Source organism: Bombus fervidus, chromosome 9 (genome assembly GCF_041682495.2).
Source record: "Bombus fervidus isolate BK054 chromosome 9, iyBomFerv1, whole genome shotgun sequence".
Taxonomy (NCBI): Eukaryota; Metazoa; Arthropoda; class Insecta; order Hymenoptera; family Apidae; genus Bombus; species Bombus fervidus.
The window spans coordinates 9,465,977-9,485,798 of NC_091525.1; the positions used below are offsets into that span (position 1 = coordinate 9,465,977).

Consider the following 19,822-nt stretch of genomic DNA (forward strand, 5'->3'; position numbering starts at 1 on the left):
CTCGTTACATTAATTAGAGGATGAAAGAAATCTGCATTAGGTTCTCGTTCCATCACCTGCGCTCACGGGGCTATAAATCTCAATAAGTATCTACGATATCTTAATTTATTCTTATCTCGATCTATTCTCGAAATTCATTTTCAAACGTGCAACTCTCGCAATTCCTGGTATTCCAACTGAACCCGCTGCCAACACAAAGAGTACCATCGGAATATAAAAATCAGCGATCCGAGCGTACGAATGCGCGCAGCTTGTGCGATACATTATAAAAACGCATCCAAACGTATTGTATAAAATCGGAAAATCAAATGAGCCGCTATCAGGACGAGAGTAAAATTAAAAGGCATTTCGAGAGATCCTTTGAACTAGCCAACCGCGTGAAACCTTTCTTCTTCTCTGTTGTCCCCTCCCCAAAAAGAGAATATATTTCTGAACACAACGAATAAATTCACGAGACAGGACGTGACAGAGAACTCCTTCAGACCTTGGTAGTTGGAGCCATTGTTCGACTACGAATGAGCCTCCGCGTTATCATCGTATATGCGCGATGCGACGTCTCCTTCGGCTTCGACGCCTACAGGATAACTTGCCGCGCAAACCATACCGCGGATTTGCATTTCAAAAAATGCGGAAGACACTGTACGGGAAGTCCCGCGTGTTCATATCAACAACAGATCAACCGTATCTTTTTAAGGGGATGAATAAAGTAGAATTAAACGATTGGTCAAGGAGAGGAGAATTATTTATGGAGTGATTGAGTGGAAAGGATGGATCTTTCGAGAAAGAGGATGATAAAGTGTGCGAGATATATCGGGAGAAATTGATAAGAAAATTGGAAAAAGTTAAAAGTATCACACAGAAGAAAAGTAAAGGAAAGAAATTTGGTGTTCGAAAGACCAAAATTACATTTCGTTCTTTGCATCGTGGTATCTTTGGATTCGAAAATATTCTATTCATAGATAAGAGGTATCTTCATTTATAGTAAAATAATAATAGATTGTGAAAAAGTTAAGAATCCTTTCGTCTTTGAACGAGTAAAGAACAGTGATACAAGGATTTCGATACGAATTTCGTTAATTTTACTTGCTGCCGCTTGCAGCAGATCGTCGAGACGATTTGAACCGCTGAAATATAAAATCCTAGATTCAGATCACTAAAGTACTATTAAATCGCAAATACTTTAGGATTTTTTAATCGAAGTAATACATAATTTAATAAGTATTTTTCAGTTCTTGCCTCTCTATTAATTCTATTTCTATGAAAATGCATGTAACTTTCCTATTCATGGTTTTTCATAACTTCGAGTTTTCCATAACTTCAAGTACAATAATATAATTAATTCGCGTTTAATTCTATCTCTCGATTAGGGCACGCATGAGATCTTGTAACTGTAAAACTGCTCATCGATTCTGACACAACGCTTCTCAACAGAGTGTGGACGTGGCCGGAAGTAAAGATTAGATTAGAAGCAACGGTGTAAATAATGAGTACGTGCACACACGTATATACGTACAGACGTTACTTCGTAAAGATTAAAAAACGCTAAGAAAAGATTTGTTTTTTAACCTTTGACGAATTGTTCTATTACCTTTTCAATGAACGCAATAAACTAATAGTACGGACTATAATACGCTTACTATGTACTATAAATCCTATATTATATATGTTATATAATACTATAAATCCTCTTTTACATCTAAGTTTATTAATTCACCTTTTAAGTTTCTATACCTACATTTTTCGAGTTCTTTAAATTTTTTAGTTTTACATGGGGCCAAGAAGAATATATTCCTGAATTTTTGGGAAGGTCTATTTTTTAACTATCCAAATGTGGGACACATATAACTCAAAGAAATACCTAGACGTTTTAAATCATTGTAGACCACATCATCGATAAACGAAAAAAAAAAAAAACGGATGGGATTTGCAAGTATAATACTAGAGGACATAGCATCATACCTAGACTTTGTAACCAACTCCAAAAATAGTGCGATTTTTAGATATTTGATTTGTGTGTTAGGTTATAGTATATTTTTAGCATATTTAATGTTTATATAATCCTAGACAGTCAATGCATGAATAGTTAGATTTTAAATAGGAGATATTAATATATACGCATTATTAATGTATCATATATATAAATTTAACGTGGAAACCAAGAAAGTTAATTTATCAAACTTCTGTTAAAATTTCTTCCTTCTGATGAAATAAAGTTTCATTTTTTATTACATTTTTATGAATTATTTATGAATTATAGAAAATGTGATCGATAAATCTTTACCAATAGCATATCTAATATTCTTTTTTAAAAATATTATAGCTAAGTATCTCATAAAATAGAAACAGCACTAATACATTTTTCATTTTCACAGCTAATATTACTAAACAGAAAATTTAATGCTATTTAAATATTATTTCAATTCGATATCATATTTAATTTATACTTTTTATTTTCAAAACAATTTTTCTACTGCTAATAATCCCAAAAGAATTTGTACAACGTATTTTATCTGTAAAGCTCCAAAAATATAGAAACTAACATCGAGGAAGAAGTCAGGTTTTATACCACAAATACATCGACCAGACTATTTCTTTCAATAAAAGTAAATGATGCTCCCCCGAATACAGTCTAAACGAATCCTACTGGAGTGAACACCCTGTGAGTTAGAATTAAATAATAACTGTTACAATACATATATAAATTATTATACAGGATATATGTCGTTAGTTACCATTGAATGAAGATCATCGGGTAATTAGGAAAGTATCATACGTCACAAGTACGTTTATAGAATACAAGTTTGGCTTCGACATTGTAACCGTATGATTTTAAAGAATTCGATTGATCGGAGGACACGGTCGAACCTTCGTAATCTCGACACGATCCTGCTATTATCGTCCGTTATGTCATAAGAACATTAGGAAGCAAGATGAATGCCGAATTCCAGTCTGTGAATGAATGACCGGTGTTCCACGCAGAAACATTCTATCGCAAATTTATTCGCGAAATTTTTCCTCGCTAATAAAATTACAAATTCATGGTTGGCGAATTTATTTTCGAAGGGGCAGGTTGTGAGTTATTGGTTACTTCCTGAAATCAAGACGAGGTGCTATAAAATGGAGCGTGAAGAATATCTTAGAATATAATTAATTCATCTGTCGCGATGAGAAATGATGAAGTAAGGAAATTTAAATAATAATGTTAATAATTAACGATAACTGATTGAAAAGAATAATAACTGCTAATTCGATAATAACATTAATAAATAATTGAGAAAAATACGACTGGACTAAAACTGAAATATAATTAACGAAAAGAAGCAAATCATTTGCTAATACGCTGCATGTTCCAACAAATTTTCTATAGATTTTCAAATCTATAGAAATCTATAGAAAAAGTTTTCTATAGATTTGCATACTCGAGTTATTCGTAGTGAAACCAATTATCTAAAATTAGACTACGCTTGAGAACAAAAGGAAACAACTGCTTCATCGCTAACAGGAAAGAATAATAGAACGTACTGATAAGAATAAATAAATAAAAGAACTATTTACGGATTCGTTCATTCATTCACTTCTCAGAACCACCTCCACTTTCAAGGAAACAACTTCATTGCCGACAAGAATTTTTTTAATTAAAATTAAATATACCATAAGCTGCCTTACGGCGAGGATATCTAATAATACATCTGATTGTTAGGAATGCAGCTACATCGACGAGAAATCATTATGCAAAAATCGTGTACTTAATTTATTCACGATCAACTTGCAATATTCCATAACAGTATTCTGCAATCATTCTGATGCGCGGCCCTTCGTTAATATGCCAGTCTTGTGATCAAGATCCGTGAATTTTATCGTTCTCAACAGCTTCGGCACATCCATAGACATTGTACTCATTCATGCAAGAAACGTCTCAATTGACGCAGTGCGCGAGAACCGCGGATGATTCATAAATGTTCCCTGAATGGAAATCTTATCACGCGTCGATCTCCTTTTGAAACTCTTCCGATTACTAGATCGCGGATTTTTATGCATTTATAGTACGGCAAGTTTATTTGAGTCATGCAAGCTTCGCCGTTTTTAAATTCAATCTTGATCTTCTACAAGTTTGAACCGTATACAATGATCAAACTTGTTATATATTATGAAACATCGTTACTTTTTAATATAATAACGAAAGAATGAGAAAATATGGTGTACTTTAGGTTCAGTAAGAAAAATTGTGAAAAATGATTCGAATAATGCCATGGTTGAAGTATTCGAGTGAGTTAATGAGGAGATATTAATTATTAAGAGAGACGTAGAATCTATGGAATACAGTGAGACATTGTCTTTGGATGGAAACTCTGTCCATATGTCACGCCAAGTAGTATTACCATTTGTCTGATCATAAGGAGAACTGGGTTCAATAGACAGACACAAGTTTAATTTCGTTAAATGGTATATAATATATAGATATCAATTGCCTGTTCCTAAAGAGGTTTAGACAGACACAAACGTAAGTAGTATTGACATCATTCGTCTGGCCGAAGGAGATCTCGACCCGATGGATAGACACAAGTTGCTTGGATCTCCAAAGACACCAGATAGCAATAGCTCAAAAGGACATCTAATCAAGGTCTTGGAGTTTTCCAAATTTAATTAACTCCATCCTCAGGTATCTCTATCATCTTTTATCGCCTTTTTATTAACATTCAATCCAGTACTTTTCATGTTCTCAATCTTGACAATATCCTATCTCAAACACAATCTCTAACTCCTTAAAAAACTGGGATAACCGTTAAAAGAACTGGTCAAATAGATATAAACCAGTAGTTGCCTGGCAACGTTACGTGAAATCGACATATAATTCTTTGAAACAGGATGCATGCAAATGATCTGATCAGGGACAGATCACGAATAGTTCGTCGAACATATGAAAATGTTTGGTCACCATCGATAGAAGGAAGAAGATTCTTTAATAACTCGATTAAAGCCGCATTGGTGCTAGTTTCTCGTGGGGAACAGGTGTGCCACATACCTCTGTACATCGCAGACATTCTCTTCAATTACGTCTCAAGCCAGAGGTCGACCTCAAAGCTTGCGTTACTGTAAATTATACCACGATAATAAAGATCCACAGGAAATCATGTGTTCGGTAACATTTCTTGTCCTTCCATGGCAATTATCTTACATTGTCGTCTGAATAATCAGGATTTCATTAAATAGGGATCTTTAATGTTACTTAAATTGCACTTATCGTTGTATTCGAAGTGCGTGAAATGTATTGCTTTAACGATCAATTTAACCACGTTATTGCGAGATTGTTGGATCATCAGATAGACATCAAGGATTTACCGGAAGATATTTTTCCTTAGACCTTGTGTCATCAGATTGGATTAAGATGTGGTTAATGCACGTAATGCCGATGATCATTGTTACTCTCAAGATTTTTCGAAAACATTTTTCTGCTAGGCTGCTGAGAAATAAATTATAATTTTTGATAGATACATATCGATCGTGTGAAAAAGCGCAAAAGGCAATTACATGTCTTCAAAACTTATACAATGTGTATCACGATATGATTATGTGCGAATGTAACCTCTATTCTAACGTTTACTTTCATAGACGAAGAACGTGAATGCAATCGAAATATGTTAATATCGTTGCCACATAGAATAGCAATTAGATTAAATCGATCACTATCATTAATGAAGTTTCAATACCGATCTAGATATATTGAACCGATTTTTATTTTGGAGACTATCGAATAACTCTGTCTCTTTAATTATATTCATAAGAATATAAATTTTTGCATAGCACCGTCGATTTGCCGATAAGTTCATCAAAAACCAGTCTTCTCGTCTAAGTTGCGGAAACTTCGCAAAAAAAGTAACGAGAAAAATCCTATGAAACAACTTTCCGAGAAAGAAGCAGGGCGATAACATGTAGTTCGATGAATGACCTAGTATCGATAATGTTACCTAAGCAGCCATCGTAGACGTCAGACAAGCTTCTAGACGAAGTGGACGTTGATCTCAACGACGCTAGTACCGCTTCTGTTCTCACGCAAAAACACGGAGGCGAAAGGTGTATTATGCAGTACAAAGGAGCACGGAATCTGGATTCAAACCGATGACTTACATTTCGTACTTTTCACCGTTACGCGTATTGTCCTCCGCGAATCTGTGAATTTCATGCTCCATGGCTACGATTCGATTATGTAAAACTATGGCGCGAAAAAGTAGGTAGGTGCTCGATGTGAAATTAAAAAGTTGTTTCGTGTTATGGCCAGTGATCAGGTAACATTTTTGAAAAGTTTTACACGTGGCTCGTAGCGCCGTGTTAAGAAATTGGCAGTAAAATTGTGAGAATTTAATGAAATGCTATTCCATGAAATCATGCGATGAATACAGATGAAACGAGATATTCGACGAATAACACAAACATTCAATAACTTGGCTAATCCTTAACGAAAATAGTCGATCGTTAATGATATTTAAGTCGTCATAGTGTTAAGAACAAAATGACTGTCAAAAGCTTCTCTAACCAATATTTCCTTACGCAACGTAGTGTAACGCAAGCGAAAGAATTTTTCTCTTCCACGGATCACGTTGAGAATCATATTTCTCGAAAGCTATTTCCTTTCGTCTGATCCACGTACTTATATATATAGTTAATCTTACCGCGAGTATCTATGTACGCTCAGCTACAACATTCGTGTCAACATTCGAGATCTTCCTTCGACGTTGTATCGATGAAAGGCGATCTTCCAAATGTTTCTACAAGGCTAGCATTTTGGTTCACCGATTCGCCAGTCTCGCAATATTTGCCCCAGCTTGCGAAAGTATCGTTATTTACACGATGCACATTGATTACTACGTTCGTGAGCAACGTTGATCGGATCTATAGTTCGTCATGCAGGAATTACGAAGGCACAGGTAGAATGTAGGCTACCGTTTACGTTTCCCACGTCTCCGGCCAATCTTTCATCGACTTCTCTTTCTTTATATTCACATTTTTATGTTTGAACTCTTTGCAAGAAATGAATTTATTATTATTCATTTGAATTAGTGGTTTCTCCATTAACTGTTTACGGTATATTATGTTATTTGTTTTTTGCTATATATTACCAGTGAATACTGAATTATACAAAATAGATACAATTGACACAAATTACAGCCATTCACAAAAATAGATATGAAGGTTCTCAAGTTATATTTCTTTAATTATATCTGTACAAACACCTGCAGTGAGTTCGCGTACTTTGTAAGGAGGATATTTTTATTGAAATAAAACAGGCTGATTTCTTACGATCCTTGAACGATTCAGAAGATGTACTGTAGGCGTATAATGCAACAAACGTAATGAAAAATCTAATAATAATAAGTGTCAAGATTCACCAATGACGAAAAGAAAAACACATAGATCAGAAAGGATTTCATTGTTTTTATATAGAATTGATGAAAATGTTATTACACGAGGCTGTTATTTTATTACAACAAATAGATTTTATTTTACTACAATCAATTCTTTATATCGAATGATTCCAAAAACAACCCCAGAAAAGATAATCGTAGATTTTTCTATTGCCCTTTCGAGCTTTCCCTTAGTTTTTGCGAATGTCCCAGTACTTATGAATTATAAACGTAATTGTATCCTAATTTGTACACTACATCAGAATACGTCACTATTGCCGCAGGTGTAAGGTGATTGTCTTCCGCCCCAAATGACAGCCCTCTAGAGGATATGTAATTAGTTTCTATTGAGCAACATCCCGGAATGTTTCTTATATCCTTCTAGGAAATTCACGCCACGCAACACCCATGGCCAACGTGCTCCATTAATTTCAACGTATCGATGCTTTTCATAAGTGCCCGTTACAGAAAGATTAAAAAAGTCAAATATCAGTAGACCGGTTCTCCCACATCGAAACAATCCACAATCTACCTCGTTATTAAAATACTATTAACGATTGGCTAATTGTAACGTACGTGGTTTCGCGGAGCGGAAATCGCGTTTAATTCTATAAATTCTACATGTTTTGGTATGTAGATTGGTTGCTCGTTTTCGAAATGTGCCTTGGAAACTTTACTGTTTTACTTGTAAGTGAATGGCCTTAACATGTGAAGCTGAACAGGATATACTAAAGAAGTAGTCAGATATAACATTGAAATAAACAACATGAAATACGGCATTATACATTTCATCCTGTATGTTATATATTTGCTATAAATACAGGCAGCATTTCTATATTTAAAGAAATGTTTAAAGAAACTTATTTGTATCAATTTTTCCATTCTTCGTACAATATAATATGAATTAATGTGTAATGAAATTAGGCCGAACGAATCAAAAAAGCCGACGTAGGTTCTCTATGTTAATTTATAGGCTGGCTCATCCAATGCAGTGCGCAGTAATTTAACAATAATCGCATTGTAAAACTATTCATGCATTCCTGTGCGTGCGTACACACGTGCAACGTTCACGAGAGTAGAATGCCAAAAGCATAGACGCCGTGCGTCAATGAAGGAAATCTCCCTTATTGTACGCAAGATATGGAGAGTGACGACCATTGGGAAATAGGATTTGCAAATCGAACCAATGTTAATGACCTTACATTTGCATTTGCGAAATTTGTTAGTCTAACTCTATGGCCAATACTCGTTTTAGTCAACAAAAGTATCTTCGACGATATCATTGGTAAGTCACGTAAAATCGATTCTCATTTTTGTAATACTATTTCAACACTATAACAACAACACAAATAGTGATTATTAACATTAAAGTGTATAAGGACACAAAGACTTATGGTTGATGGTAAATACAATTCGACTCTACTCGTCATTCATCTGTATCTATAATGTTTGAATAATTAATACAATGCCTATATTATTAAAAACATCCATAAATCGGACGATAATAAAAAATCTACCTAAAAAGTCCCTATAATTCATAAGTAAAATTGCTCGAAAGTAAAATTGTTAATTTCTTTCAAATCAAGGTAATTTAAAACGTTTATTTGAGACCGTGTTTACAGTATTTGAAGCGAAAGGCAGTTAAAGCTGCTAAAAGTTATATCTTACGAAAACTTAACATCTAACTATGTTTTTATATTTACCTAACTATGTTTCTATAACGATATCAAGACAATTTAAACTGTAAGCAAAGTCAGCAATTTGAAACATTGGGGATCTTCCCAAACATTTCCAAAAGAAAGACCCCGACGTTTTTCCATCTCCGACAGATATAAATAAATATAGCGACTCAGAGAAGTCAGTAACAATAATTACCGTTCGTCTATCGAATAATAATTACCGTTCGTCAACCGAATAATTACCATTGTCTATCGAAGAGTTAGTTATCATTTGTCAACCAAAGAATATTGTTAATTTACTTTCGAACAACTTTAATCCTCTCCCGTGCCAGTATTGCTGCACATAGCAAGTTAGCCGAAAGTGGAACTTATTTCCAGTTGTATTAAACGTCAGTTAACGCGGCAACTATATAGAACGTGACAGATAAAGCTCTAATCAATAAATAACATACAATAACTATTGAGTTATAACATAAGTAAGTTCAGTTAAACTCAATACATTTCCTTTATTATGACCGAACGTATTATGTTAATCTAATTAATCCAATATAATCAAAGAAATAATTAAATTTAAAGCATTCTAGATTTGAAGGAAGTTTCACAAGCGTAAATTCTTGAATGAAGAATCACTAAGTAAGAGCCAACATTTATATATCTACGCAGAGTACTACACCGAACAAGCCGAGAAAGTCAAGAACGTGGATTCCATGGGTTAACCATGCTCGAAGAAGGATATCTGACGGGCCAGTTAGCCTACTTACGAAGACTTGAAATTCGTCCCGATGCGACGTCATCACGACTGGTTCTCACTTATTTCGATAATATTGTCCAGCAGTGGCCCACGAAATATACGAAAAGGTTTCCTATGCGATCAGCGCCCAACCAACGAATCACAATTTACCTAAGACTTGCGTAATAATTGTGGACGATATCGCCGACGTGCCGAACTCGTGTCTTCGATTTGCCAGCTATTGAAAGAGATTTCAAAATCCGGTCTCTGTGTCACTTTCGAACAGAGAAAGTCGTGCAATTCATTTTGCCGTTCGTAGAACGATTTATAGAAAACTTTCGTTAGAGATTGCTAAGACACTTAGAAATTGAAGCGCGAATAGAAATTGTTCAAATGGAATATTAATGTTCCCAATGCATGGAATTATTATTATTAATGATATTATTAATTTTAAATAACGTTTTGCATTTGTTTCTTTCGATACAATAATGATTCAATATAATTTAGTGATCTTCAGTGTTCGCATTATACGGAACATGAACGAAAAAGTTAAATTTGACTATTGCGCATGCGTTTTGCGGTTTTGCGTCGCTTGTATTGTAGATATAATGTTTAAACAACATTGTAAATATAATAATACGATGTTATGATAAGAATAGTAAATTATAATATAAAATATGATTTTTTATAATATTTTTTATATGAATTACGAAATTTTCTAACGCAATACCGATTTACAGTTGTAATATGACTAACGTCAGTAGCAGACGGCAGTTAAGTCGTCTGCTAGAAACAGCTGACAGTTCTGATACAAAAAACGTGGTTAAAGGAAATTTATTCAGACTATTATGAATCTCTCATCCTCAGTTTTACGAATTTACATGTATAGCATGAAAATAAAAGCGCTCGTATGAAAAATCACTGTTTATTTTTCCATATCTCACATAAATTTCTCGGTAAAGAAACACCGATTTACCGACACATTTTAGTAGACATTATGTAATTTACAAAATCTACGAAACTTACTATAATTCCTTCTCCTATACATTTCGTTATTATTGTCTATCACCTTATTTCCCTTTTCATATATACATATAAGAATTAAACAAAACATAATATACGTGAGGATGCGGAAAGATTTTTATGCCCGAAACGAATAGTAGGTTATGTTACCAACAACAGAAGAATTACTCGAATATCTGACTAAAAGTGCACGAAATAAAAAAAATTTTCGCTTGCATCACAAAATACTAATACTGTATGATCAGAACGATGATTTGTAATTGCATCGTGACTATGTTGATTCTAGATAACATTTTATAAAGTGCCAAGAAGTAAATTTAACGTACCTGACAATGTTGGACCAAGGTACTGGTCGGATTTTCGATTCTAGGTCGTGACTTGACACATGTCGTTGAAACTTTCCTTCGTAATTGGGTGAGATGTCTGAACTGGCACAATTTCTCTGCACGAGCACAAAGCCTACTCGACCCTATACACGCCATAGCGAAAACTGTAGTGAGCCGAGTCACACAACTTGCGAAGACTTTCGAGTTCCACTAGCCCCACCGACACTTCAAAATCACTTCCCCACCCACTTTTCCCTTTCCCGTCCCCACCTGTAAATACACCTGCTACACGCGGCATTAGTTGGAACAGAACTATACATTATAAATTATAAGTAAAATATTAATCTTCAACAAAATATTGGTAGACTTTCAGAACAGCAGCGACCTCTAATTGATGCTTCTATTATTTACTTTCCAAATTCTTATATATAAATTATTTAATGCTTGTTTTCTTTCACTATTTACAGCGTACATTTCCAAATAAGCGTACACTTAAAACATTTTCTTTGAATCAGAATATATTCTGTAACGATTCATTTTAATTTTCATACTATTAATCGAAAATTTCGTAATAATTTTGTTCTTAGATTATAATGAATAAGGTGATTGTAAGGTTTCTGAGGTACACTAAAAATTTGAATAAAGTGGAACTATATATGGGAATTAAAAAAAAGTTATTAAATTTCGTGACTTTTTGTGTTTTAAGAATAAATCTTAACAATACATGTTCATCTTGATTTTACTCTGTGTTGATCTTTATGATCTATGGGGTACATACTTTAAACATGGCGAACGGTATTTTGAGTAGGCTTTATGGAGCATTTAAAACACTTAATGAAGTAGTTGATACTATATTACGTCGTGGCTTTCCATCAGGTAACAAAAAGGATATTCTTATATTGTACTTACATTTAGGTATTATATATAACTCAAAAGTGAGATATTTATATCCTTTATTGTCCCTAACCTCTTCAAAATATTACGAATTTAAATTGTTTATTATTATTGAAAATTGTTAATGTCATGCAAATAGTAGAATAGTATATGTTTGCATATCTAATTTATTATTATTATTATTATTGTCAAATACCATTTGCTTTTGATTTAGGTAATTTATACGCGATCGAATGTAACGCTATAAATGTGCAGCCCATTAATTTTCCTGGACGTTCTATAAAGGATATTTTAAATGAAACAATTTTATGGGCCGTACCTAAAAAACGACGAACTATAGAAAAACGTCTTTGTAGAAGATTTGGTGTTCCTGAATATATTTGGAAACCCCATGTACCAAAAACAAATATCTTAATGTGTAAAAAATGTGGTCACGATTATGAAGCTGGTACACTTTGTGGTAAGATATATAATTTTGAAAAGAACTATGATCTATTGCAACACTAGCTTATAATATATTTGGCCTTTTCCAATTTTTATAGGATACTGCTATGAAATAGTAAAAAAGGAAACAAAAGAAATACAGAAAGCTATACAAAATTCATTAGGATTGAAACCTATTGAACAGGATGTTATAGTATTATATGAAGGAGAAAAAGAACAATTACGAGATAACTTTTGGAAGGTATTTACATAATATTATATATCTAAGATGAAATATTTCATCTTATTATTATTGTACATAATATAATTTACAATTATGTTTTTTTATAGAAACAAAGAATCGTAGAATTACCTAAAAAGAGGCCTGATTGGTTCAATCCAAATTTACTTCAGCCAACAGTGAAAGAATTAGCTGATTCAAAACAAGAAGAATTAGAAACTGAAGTTTTGGAAGATATTAAGGATAAGTGAATAGTTATTTTATATTGATAAGCTATTTTTGTTTATATTAAATAAATTTAAACAAAGTAAACTATTGATAATTCTTGTTTTATTTCAAAATGTGACATTATTACAATTATAAATATCGTGATAATATTTTTAATCTCTCCTATATTTCTATAGTTCATCAACATAAAAATAGGTGTAATATTGATAACAGTCACTTTATTACTATTTATGTAGTTTCATTATTTTTATATATGATAGTTTGCTTTTATTAAATATTTTCTGAATCAACAATTTATAAAATTCAATAATGAAAAACATTTCTATTTCTGTTACGATTAATAGACTTTTCACAAAAGTTGGTCATATTTACATTTACCATTCTCCTTAAAAAAAAAACCACAAAGATATATAAAATTCTCTATAAAAACAAAGGTACTTCATTGTTTATACCATAACCCCCATCCTGTACAATTATTAGTGAACAATTTCAAAACCATCTACAGATACTTCTTTATTAAAGTGGCTCAGAACATGTTCATGAAAATCTGCAAATGTGACAGCTTTTCCATAAAATGATCCACATAATGGACAAATTTTATTGTTTTGATCTGCATTATCTGCTATATTTGAACACTTTTCCAAAGATAGGCTTGCAGTTTGAAGACTGGTTTGAGTTGCACCATGCTCTTTAATACTTTCATTGAAATTAAATTGAGTACCTGCTTGACACATTTTTTTATTCGCATTTGTACGGCAATTATTACACATTAAGCCTATAAAATTATATTTGAGGTTAATTCCTTAAAATATACAAATAGACGCATTTTCATCCTGCTTAGTAGACGCAAAAATATCCATAGTGTCTTCACTGAACGAAGTCATCAAAATATGGAAATTAGTTTGTATATTTTAAAATTTATAATTATGTGACTATATTTTAATGAAATAATCTAGGTTCTTTTTTTTAAATGATACTAAACACGACCGTATTAAAATGAATTGAAATTAAACGAGATACACATGATATATTTAGGAAATGAACAAATTAGTAACAAACCCGAATATTTACTAAGCGAGGATACTAATAATTCTTTATTTATACCTTCTTTTTTCTTCTTGAAGTTTTGCAGTGCCCTTTTCAGTTTCGTCTGTTGCGCTAATAAAATGTTTTTCATTTGTGAGAGTCTAATATCATGTTGTTTTAATAACTCTAAATCTGTATCTGAATCCTCAGGATAAGTAAAGCCAATATTTCGTAAGTCTAGTTCAGTACCATTTTGTAATTCAACCATCTAATTAAATAATTATTGTGTAAAAGGAATTATTAGTTATAAAAATGTTTTATTATCCTACCTTATCTTATCTTCTTGCTTACCTCTGCATATTGTTGTTCCAGATCTGACTTTTCTAACATAATACTATTTATAAGTCTAAGTGATATCTCTTCTAGACTTTGTTCTTTCTCGCCTAGATCAAAATGTAATAATATAATTTTTGTTAAACATACAACCCAATTAAAAAATAAACATTGAATACATACCTTTGTTTGTGGTTAATGTACATTGCTGATTATTATCTTCTTTAACAGAGCTAGAAATATCACGGAAACTATAGGACACAATGTCTAATGGTTGCGCTGCAGAATGTTGCTTAAGTGTATCGGAAATTTTTGTCAATTGACTACCTAAGGACTTATTGGTTCTTATTAATTTAGTCAATCTGTTCCATAACTGTCGATTTTCTCCTGCTACCATAAAAACTTGGTGAGTAAGTTGGGATTTCTGTTTTTTGAGCTCCTCTATTTTTTCCTGTCGATCAAACTATATTAAAGTATAAGACATTAAAATGTAAAATACGTACATTCTATGCATTACTATATATGTTATACAAACCTTCAAGGTTTGTACAATAGTTTTTTCATTATCATTAGTTTTTGTAATGGCTGCAGATTCATCCTTTCCACATTCAAGTCTCAAACACATATTTTCTTCTTCAACAGTAGCTAATCTTGTTTCCAATTGTTGACAACGTTCATTCATAGTTTTAAATGCAACTAACAAGGCATAATAGTTGCCACATTTTTCATTATCCACATTCTCAGATTGTTCCATGTCACTCATGTTGTAAAAATGCAATTAGCAAAAGTGAAAATACAATTTCACAATTTGATAATCACTAAAAAGTATAACAGCATTTGTATTATTTTATGTAAACGTACATAATCAATAAACACTTGATATTCTTTCTGTTTCCTTACATTTCGATATAAAGGATCATTCCATATGAATTTCAAAGAATTTCAAATAATAAGTAATAATTAGGTTCATAAATAATGAGATTGTCAAATTAGGTTAAGTTGCTACATATTTTAACACTTTGAAACTTAACACGATTTGTTAATAATTTCGGATTTTGACACTGAGATACATATAATAAATAAAATTACTCAACGTAAATTTGTTAGTTTGGGGTAGTCCCCGTTATCACTATCTTATTAGTAATATTACCGATTGAACGTAGAATAAGGTTGCCATAAGAACAGTCAAAGTACAGACGTTTGTGGTGGTACTGTTTTAAACTGTTGAAATCACATGCATTGAATTTGCAGTACATAACCTTAGTATATATTACAAAATAAAAATTGTATAATCTATACATCAATTAATAACAAAGTGAAAAATAATAAATTATTTTCAATTAAAGAAATTTCTCTTTTTGTGATAGTTTCGTTATCGATTCTCCAGGACTATTCTAAACTGCTAATTATTAACAATTTTTACAGATTATATATGTTTTTAATAAGGACATTCATAAAGCAGGATAGAACAATTTTCTCAACTTCTTCTATTTTTTAAAATAATTAGATTATTAAAATACATTTAGTAATAATAGTAGGAATAATTAAATAATATACCTTAATGGTATTTTTATTAATACATACCATATTTTATGTAATAATAACAACTTCACTCGTGTAACACATAAAAGTTTATCGTTAGGAATATAATTTTATTCGTAATTATTAACGAATATTGTCTTAAATATGTTTCCTACTCTCAATTTCATCAATTTGGCTATTTGAATAGGTCAAATTTACGCGCGCTCGTATATAAGAAACTCAAACACTTCTATTGGCTCGATATATTGTAAAGTCAAATCGAGTGTTTCTATTGGTGTAGAATATTGTCAAATTAAATTGAGCGTTTCTATTGGTGCGAAATATTGTCAAGTCAAATCGAACGTTTCTATTGGTGTAAAATATTGCGAAGTTCTTGCTGCCAGTAATTCGTTTGAGAAGGGCGACGCGGGACGGCATTCTACTGTTGAAATTTGTGTATCGAGAGTTCGTCGCGTCTCTACGTCATTACTACATTTTTATTTCGTCTTTATCATCATTTCTACACTTTTATCTGCTTGATTTAAATAGTACGTTTTTATTTAATCACTCATTGACCATCATTTTAGTAAAATTAAGAAGTATTCTGCATTTTTTTTTTGTACTTTTATCGTTGACGTATAGTTGACGGTTAGAGCTATATTACCGGTCTTTTAACAGAATTTGGGTTCTATTATCCTTAGTTTCACTGTAATTGGTTTAATTATTATAAATTATTGGTTTTCATACATTTATTTAAAATTGTTGGTTTCTTTTTGTACAGATTATTGGCTGGTGACGTGATTGAAAGAATAGGGGTTCACAGCATAGACGCCACAGACGATTAATAATCGATAATTTATAATGGTACGAAATGAACGCCACGGATGATTAAAATCAATTCGTTGATTTTTCATGCAGATTTGATAATGATTGAACTATCATAATAAAACAAAGGTATATACAGGTTTATTTTCTCTTTTTATTGAATCGATGGTAATCAATATTTACTACGTAATTGCTATACAACTTACATCGGTATATAATGATATTAGCTTATAAATAATTGCATAATTTGTTGAAAATATTAAGATGAAAGAAAAAAAGGTTAAAAAACAACAGTATTTCTATACCAAACATCCCCCCCCCCTCCCTACTAATACAACTTTTTTTCAAAGGATATTTGTGACCGCGCGCAATGCGATCTGTACAGTCAGTGTTTGCTGCGTAATATTTTTTATATTTTCTAGAGCACGATAGCTCTTAATAGTTATAAATTCAATTACAACAGTTATACGCGAAATTAGAGTCAGTGTGTTCGTCGATTGTTAGTTAAACGGACGCGCTAATAGCCTTTCTTTTTCTTTTTTTTTTTTTTTTGAACATTCGCTTTCAGTAGTAGAGTCGCAGGTTTCGCAAGAGGATACAGCCTCTCCTGGAAATCAAGATTGTAAGTATTTATGTATATTGTATTCTAATTTATTTTATTATTCGTATTTTGATCGAACTACTATTAATTTCCATTGACATAAAATCTAAAAGTCATAATATTGAAATATACAATAAAAATGTTCAGCAGGCTTCAGAAATGATTAGATTCTCATTATTTCTAGGTTAAAAATTGTTATTTTAACATTCCAATTTTTATAGTAATTAGATTTCAAATTTTATTATTATTAAAGTCTTAAGTTTGAATAGTTTTACTTTTCATTACCTTAAACTCGTTAAACAATAAACGATATATTTTTAAGAACAAATTATAATATTTCACATGTTTTGTTTCAGTTTTTTTATAACTCCTATTTTTTCCTGTACTTCAGGAAGGACGCTATGATGCTTCAAAACTAAGCATGTAAGAATCGTTGCTTTAATTATTATCAATTAAAAAATAAGATTTGATTTTAAACTTTAATATCAGAATTCCAATTGTTATAGTATTTAGAGTATACTATCAATTTAACTTTTGTATTATTAACAAAGTTCAAAGTTTGTATAGAGTTTCCTATTTCATTATTTTAAAATTTTTGTTCGATCATCAGCTAGTTCACAAAATAAATTATTCATATAAAAAAATGATTTACTCATTCATGTTATTTATATATGATAATTCATATCCTGTTAAAGGTTTATCACTCCTTCCTCTTCCTCCTGTTTCCTGAAAAGGACTTAGTGGTGCTTCAAAAGCCTAGAATGTAAGTAATTTTGTAATCTCTACTTCATTTAATTCTATTGCTTATATTCAATTTGCTACTTCTAATTTGAATATTGTCATTAAAATTTTAATAGAGATTAATAGTGATTAATCTTCCACTACATCAAATTTTCCAATTAATTAACGCCATAGCAAACTATAATATTCTATGCATTGTTACAGTTTTTCCATAATGAGATTGAATGGCTCCTTGATGACGGTCTTCACGACGACTTTCCCTGGGCTATCACAGCATTGATGACTACGTTCCCTCGCATCTTATCGTGAGTCGCATGCATTTTTGTTCCTCTGGTTTCTCAATCATGTCGTAGGACGAAAGGTTCGAATCGGCACGAGTGACTGGTTGTATTACGTAGCTTCTGTTTGCGAGCACAGTGATCGCGGGTATTTATTATACCCGTGAGTAGTAATATTTTCTTTTTCTATGTATTATTTATTAGCTCAGGATAGGTCTTTTTGCACATCGCGTTTTTTTTTTTATATTAATTACATGATACTGACAAATTTTATACTAAAAATATTAATGGTACTAACTGATAAAAATGATATTGTATTAACAATTAATTTGTATATTTGTGATTGAAGATATACATGTATGATCACTATAATCATTTTTAAAGTTGGAATATATTAAAAATGTATATGTACAGAGAGTTGTAATGATTTAATTAAATATTTCGTAGTGATGAAGTCGGATGCTCTCCGACTTCTTTGCATTAAAGATTGCAATTATTGCATATTTAATAATAACGCTACTAAGTCATTTTTTATTTCACTCTCTATTCTCTGATGACATTATTACGATGGATTTAATTGTTTGCCATTTATTTTTTAATTTGAGTATAAATTTAGAGATAGTAAAATTCAGTCCTGCCGTACAAAAATGCATTGAATTTTATGTGCAAGAAGAAATTTCGCGACAGGCAAGTTTTGGAATCAAAGCAACAAGTTTTGAACACTGGTTTTACGCTTTCGAAAATATGCTTTGACGAAGGGATTGCCTGAGGTTGTTTACACTAATATTTAACTTTGAGTCAATTATTAAATAAATTTCTTATACATTGATATTATTATTCAGTAATTCATAGAGACAATTATTTGAACGAATCGTTATACTGACCTTATTTGTGCTGTTTTCCATAAATAAATTCAATATTAGAATTTTGGTAATTTATTAAATTAATAAAGTAGAGTATAAGTGATGGTAATTGAACTAAAATTCGAGAATGCAAAATAAAGAAAGATTAGCCCGTTAAATACAAATTAGATGCACTAATATCTCTTTTAGTTAGGATTTTCAGGTTTAACCCTTTCCGTGTTCATTGCCAGGACATCACTCACGTGCCCAGGTGCTACTTGGGTGAGAGAAAGGCAATGAGTACGATGACTATTGATTTTATAATAATTTCTAAGCGACTGACGATGTGTTAGCGTATCGTGCACGACGTACTTTCCACATAGTGTGCGTGGTTAGGCTGTGGAATTGCGTCGTTCTCGTACTTATTCCATTTGCTATAAATTTAAATTATAAAAAATAAATACACACAAATATCATTTTAATGACAACCTGTAAAAACAGGGATTCGTTATCGCATACAGGGAAACACGGATATTAGTGTCATTAATTTTATTGTTAAATTATAATAAATGGTACCATATTTCGTACCATCTACAATTCCTTTGAAAAATAGACACTCTCTGAATTAGGAATATTTGTAATTAAAATTGAGATTTACTTTTATCGCGTTGTACGCAATGGTCGCTAGCCTTCGTCAGTCGATTTCAGGGA

At 31.8% G+C, this 19,822-nt stretch overlaps 3 protein-coding genes and 1 long non-coding RNA gene across 5 annotated transcripts in view; 2 read left to right on the top strand and 2 right to left on the bottom strand.

Annotated features, from left to right (window-relative positions):
- Qless (decaprenyl diphosphate synthase subunit 1 qless) overlaps positions 1-11,380 on the bottom strand; it is a 51,782-nt gene extending 40,402 nt beyond the window's left edge. The window contains exon 1 of the mRNA XM_072009938.1: positions 11,159-11,380. Within this exon, the coding sequence (XP_071866039.1) occupies positions 11,159-11,314 (156 nt within the window). The 5' untranslated portion in view covers positions 11,315-11,380. The remainder of the gene's footprint in view (positions 1-11,158) is intronic.
- A 505-nt stretch (positions 11,381-11,885) lies between these two features.
- Mrpl32 (mitochondrial ribosomal protein L32) lies at positions 11,886-13,028 on the top strand. The gene is made up of 4 exons (XM_072009958.1): positions 11,886-12,034; positions 12,267-12,512; positions 12,595-12,737; positions 12,827-13,028. The coding sequence occupies exons 1-4, from the start codon at positions 11,917-11,919 to the stop codon at positions 12,965-12,967; spliced, it is 648 nt and encodes a 215-aa protein (XP_071866059.1). The 5' UTR covers positions 11,886-11,916; the 3' UTR covers positions 12,968-13,028.
- Position 13,029: 1 nt separating this feature from the next.
- Positions 13,030-15,526, bottom strand: Spn-f (C2H2-type zinc binding domain-containing protein spindle-F). 2 transcript variants are annotated; one of them, XM_072009940.1, is made up of 6 exons: positions 15,204-15,526; positions 14,839-15,121; positions 14,487-14,766; positions 14,322-14,413; positions 14,049-14,238; positions 13,030-13,719 (listed from the first exon to the last, which is right to left on the bottom strand). In XM_072009940.1, the coding sequence occupies exons 2-6, from the start codon at positions 15,064-15,066 to the stop codon at positions 13,421-13,423; spliced, it is 1,089 nt and encodes a 362-aa protein (XP_071866041.1). In that variant the 5' UTR covers positions 15,067-15,121; positions 15,204-15,526; the 3' UTR covers positions 13,030-13,420. The 2 variants fall into 2 exon arrangements, with proteins under 2 accessions (XP_071866041.1, XP_071866042.1); XM_072009941.1 differs by having other exon boundaries at positions 14,487-14,754; positions 15,204-15,524.
- Positions 15,527-17,113: 1,587 nt separating this feature from the next.
- On the top strand, positions 17,114-18,046 carry LOC139990574 (uncharacterized). The gene is made up of 3 exons (XR_011800591.1): positions 17,114-17,271; positions 17,607-17,673; positions 17,946-18,046. It is a non-coding gene; the product is annotated as an uncharacterized lncRNA (long non-coding RNA).
- The last annotated feature ends 1,776 nt before the right edge of the window (positions 18,047-19,822 follow it).

Coding starts and splice junctions, on each gene's coding strand:
- Mrpl32 (XM_072009958.1), top strand. CDS start 11,917: ATGATCTATGGGGTACATACTTTAAACATGGCGAACGGTATTTTGAGT. Junction 12,035..12,266: donor ACGTCGTGGCTTTCCATCAG/GTAACAAAAAGG, acceptor CTTTTGATTTAG/GTAATTTATACGCGATCGAA. Junction 12,738..12,826: donor TACGAGATAACTTTTGGAAG/GTATTTACATAA, acceptor GTTTTTTTATAG/AAACAAAGAATCGTAGAATT.
- Spn-f (XM_072009940.1), bottom strand. CDS start 15,066: ATGAGTGACATGGAACAATCTGAGAATGTGGATAATGAAAAATGTGGC. Junction 14,414..14,486: donor TACATTAACCACAAACAAAG/GTATGTATTCAA, acceptor ATTTTGATCTAG/GCGAGAAAGAACAAAGTCTA. Junction 13,720..14,048: donor CTTCAAGAAGAAAAAAGAAG/GTATAAATAAAG, acceptor ATAATTTTATAG/GCTTAATGTGTAATAATTGC.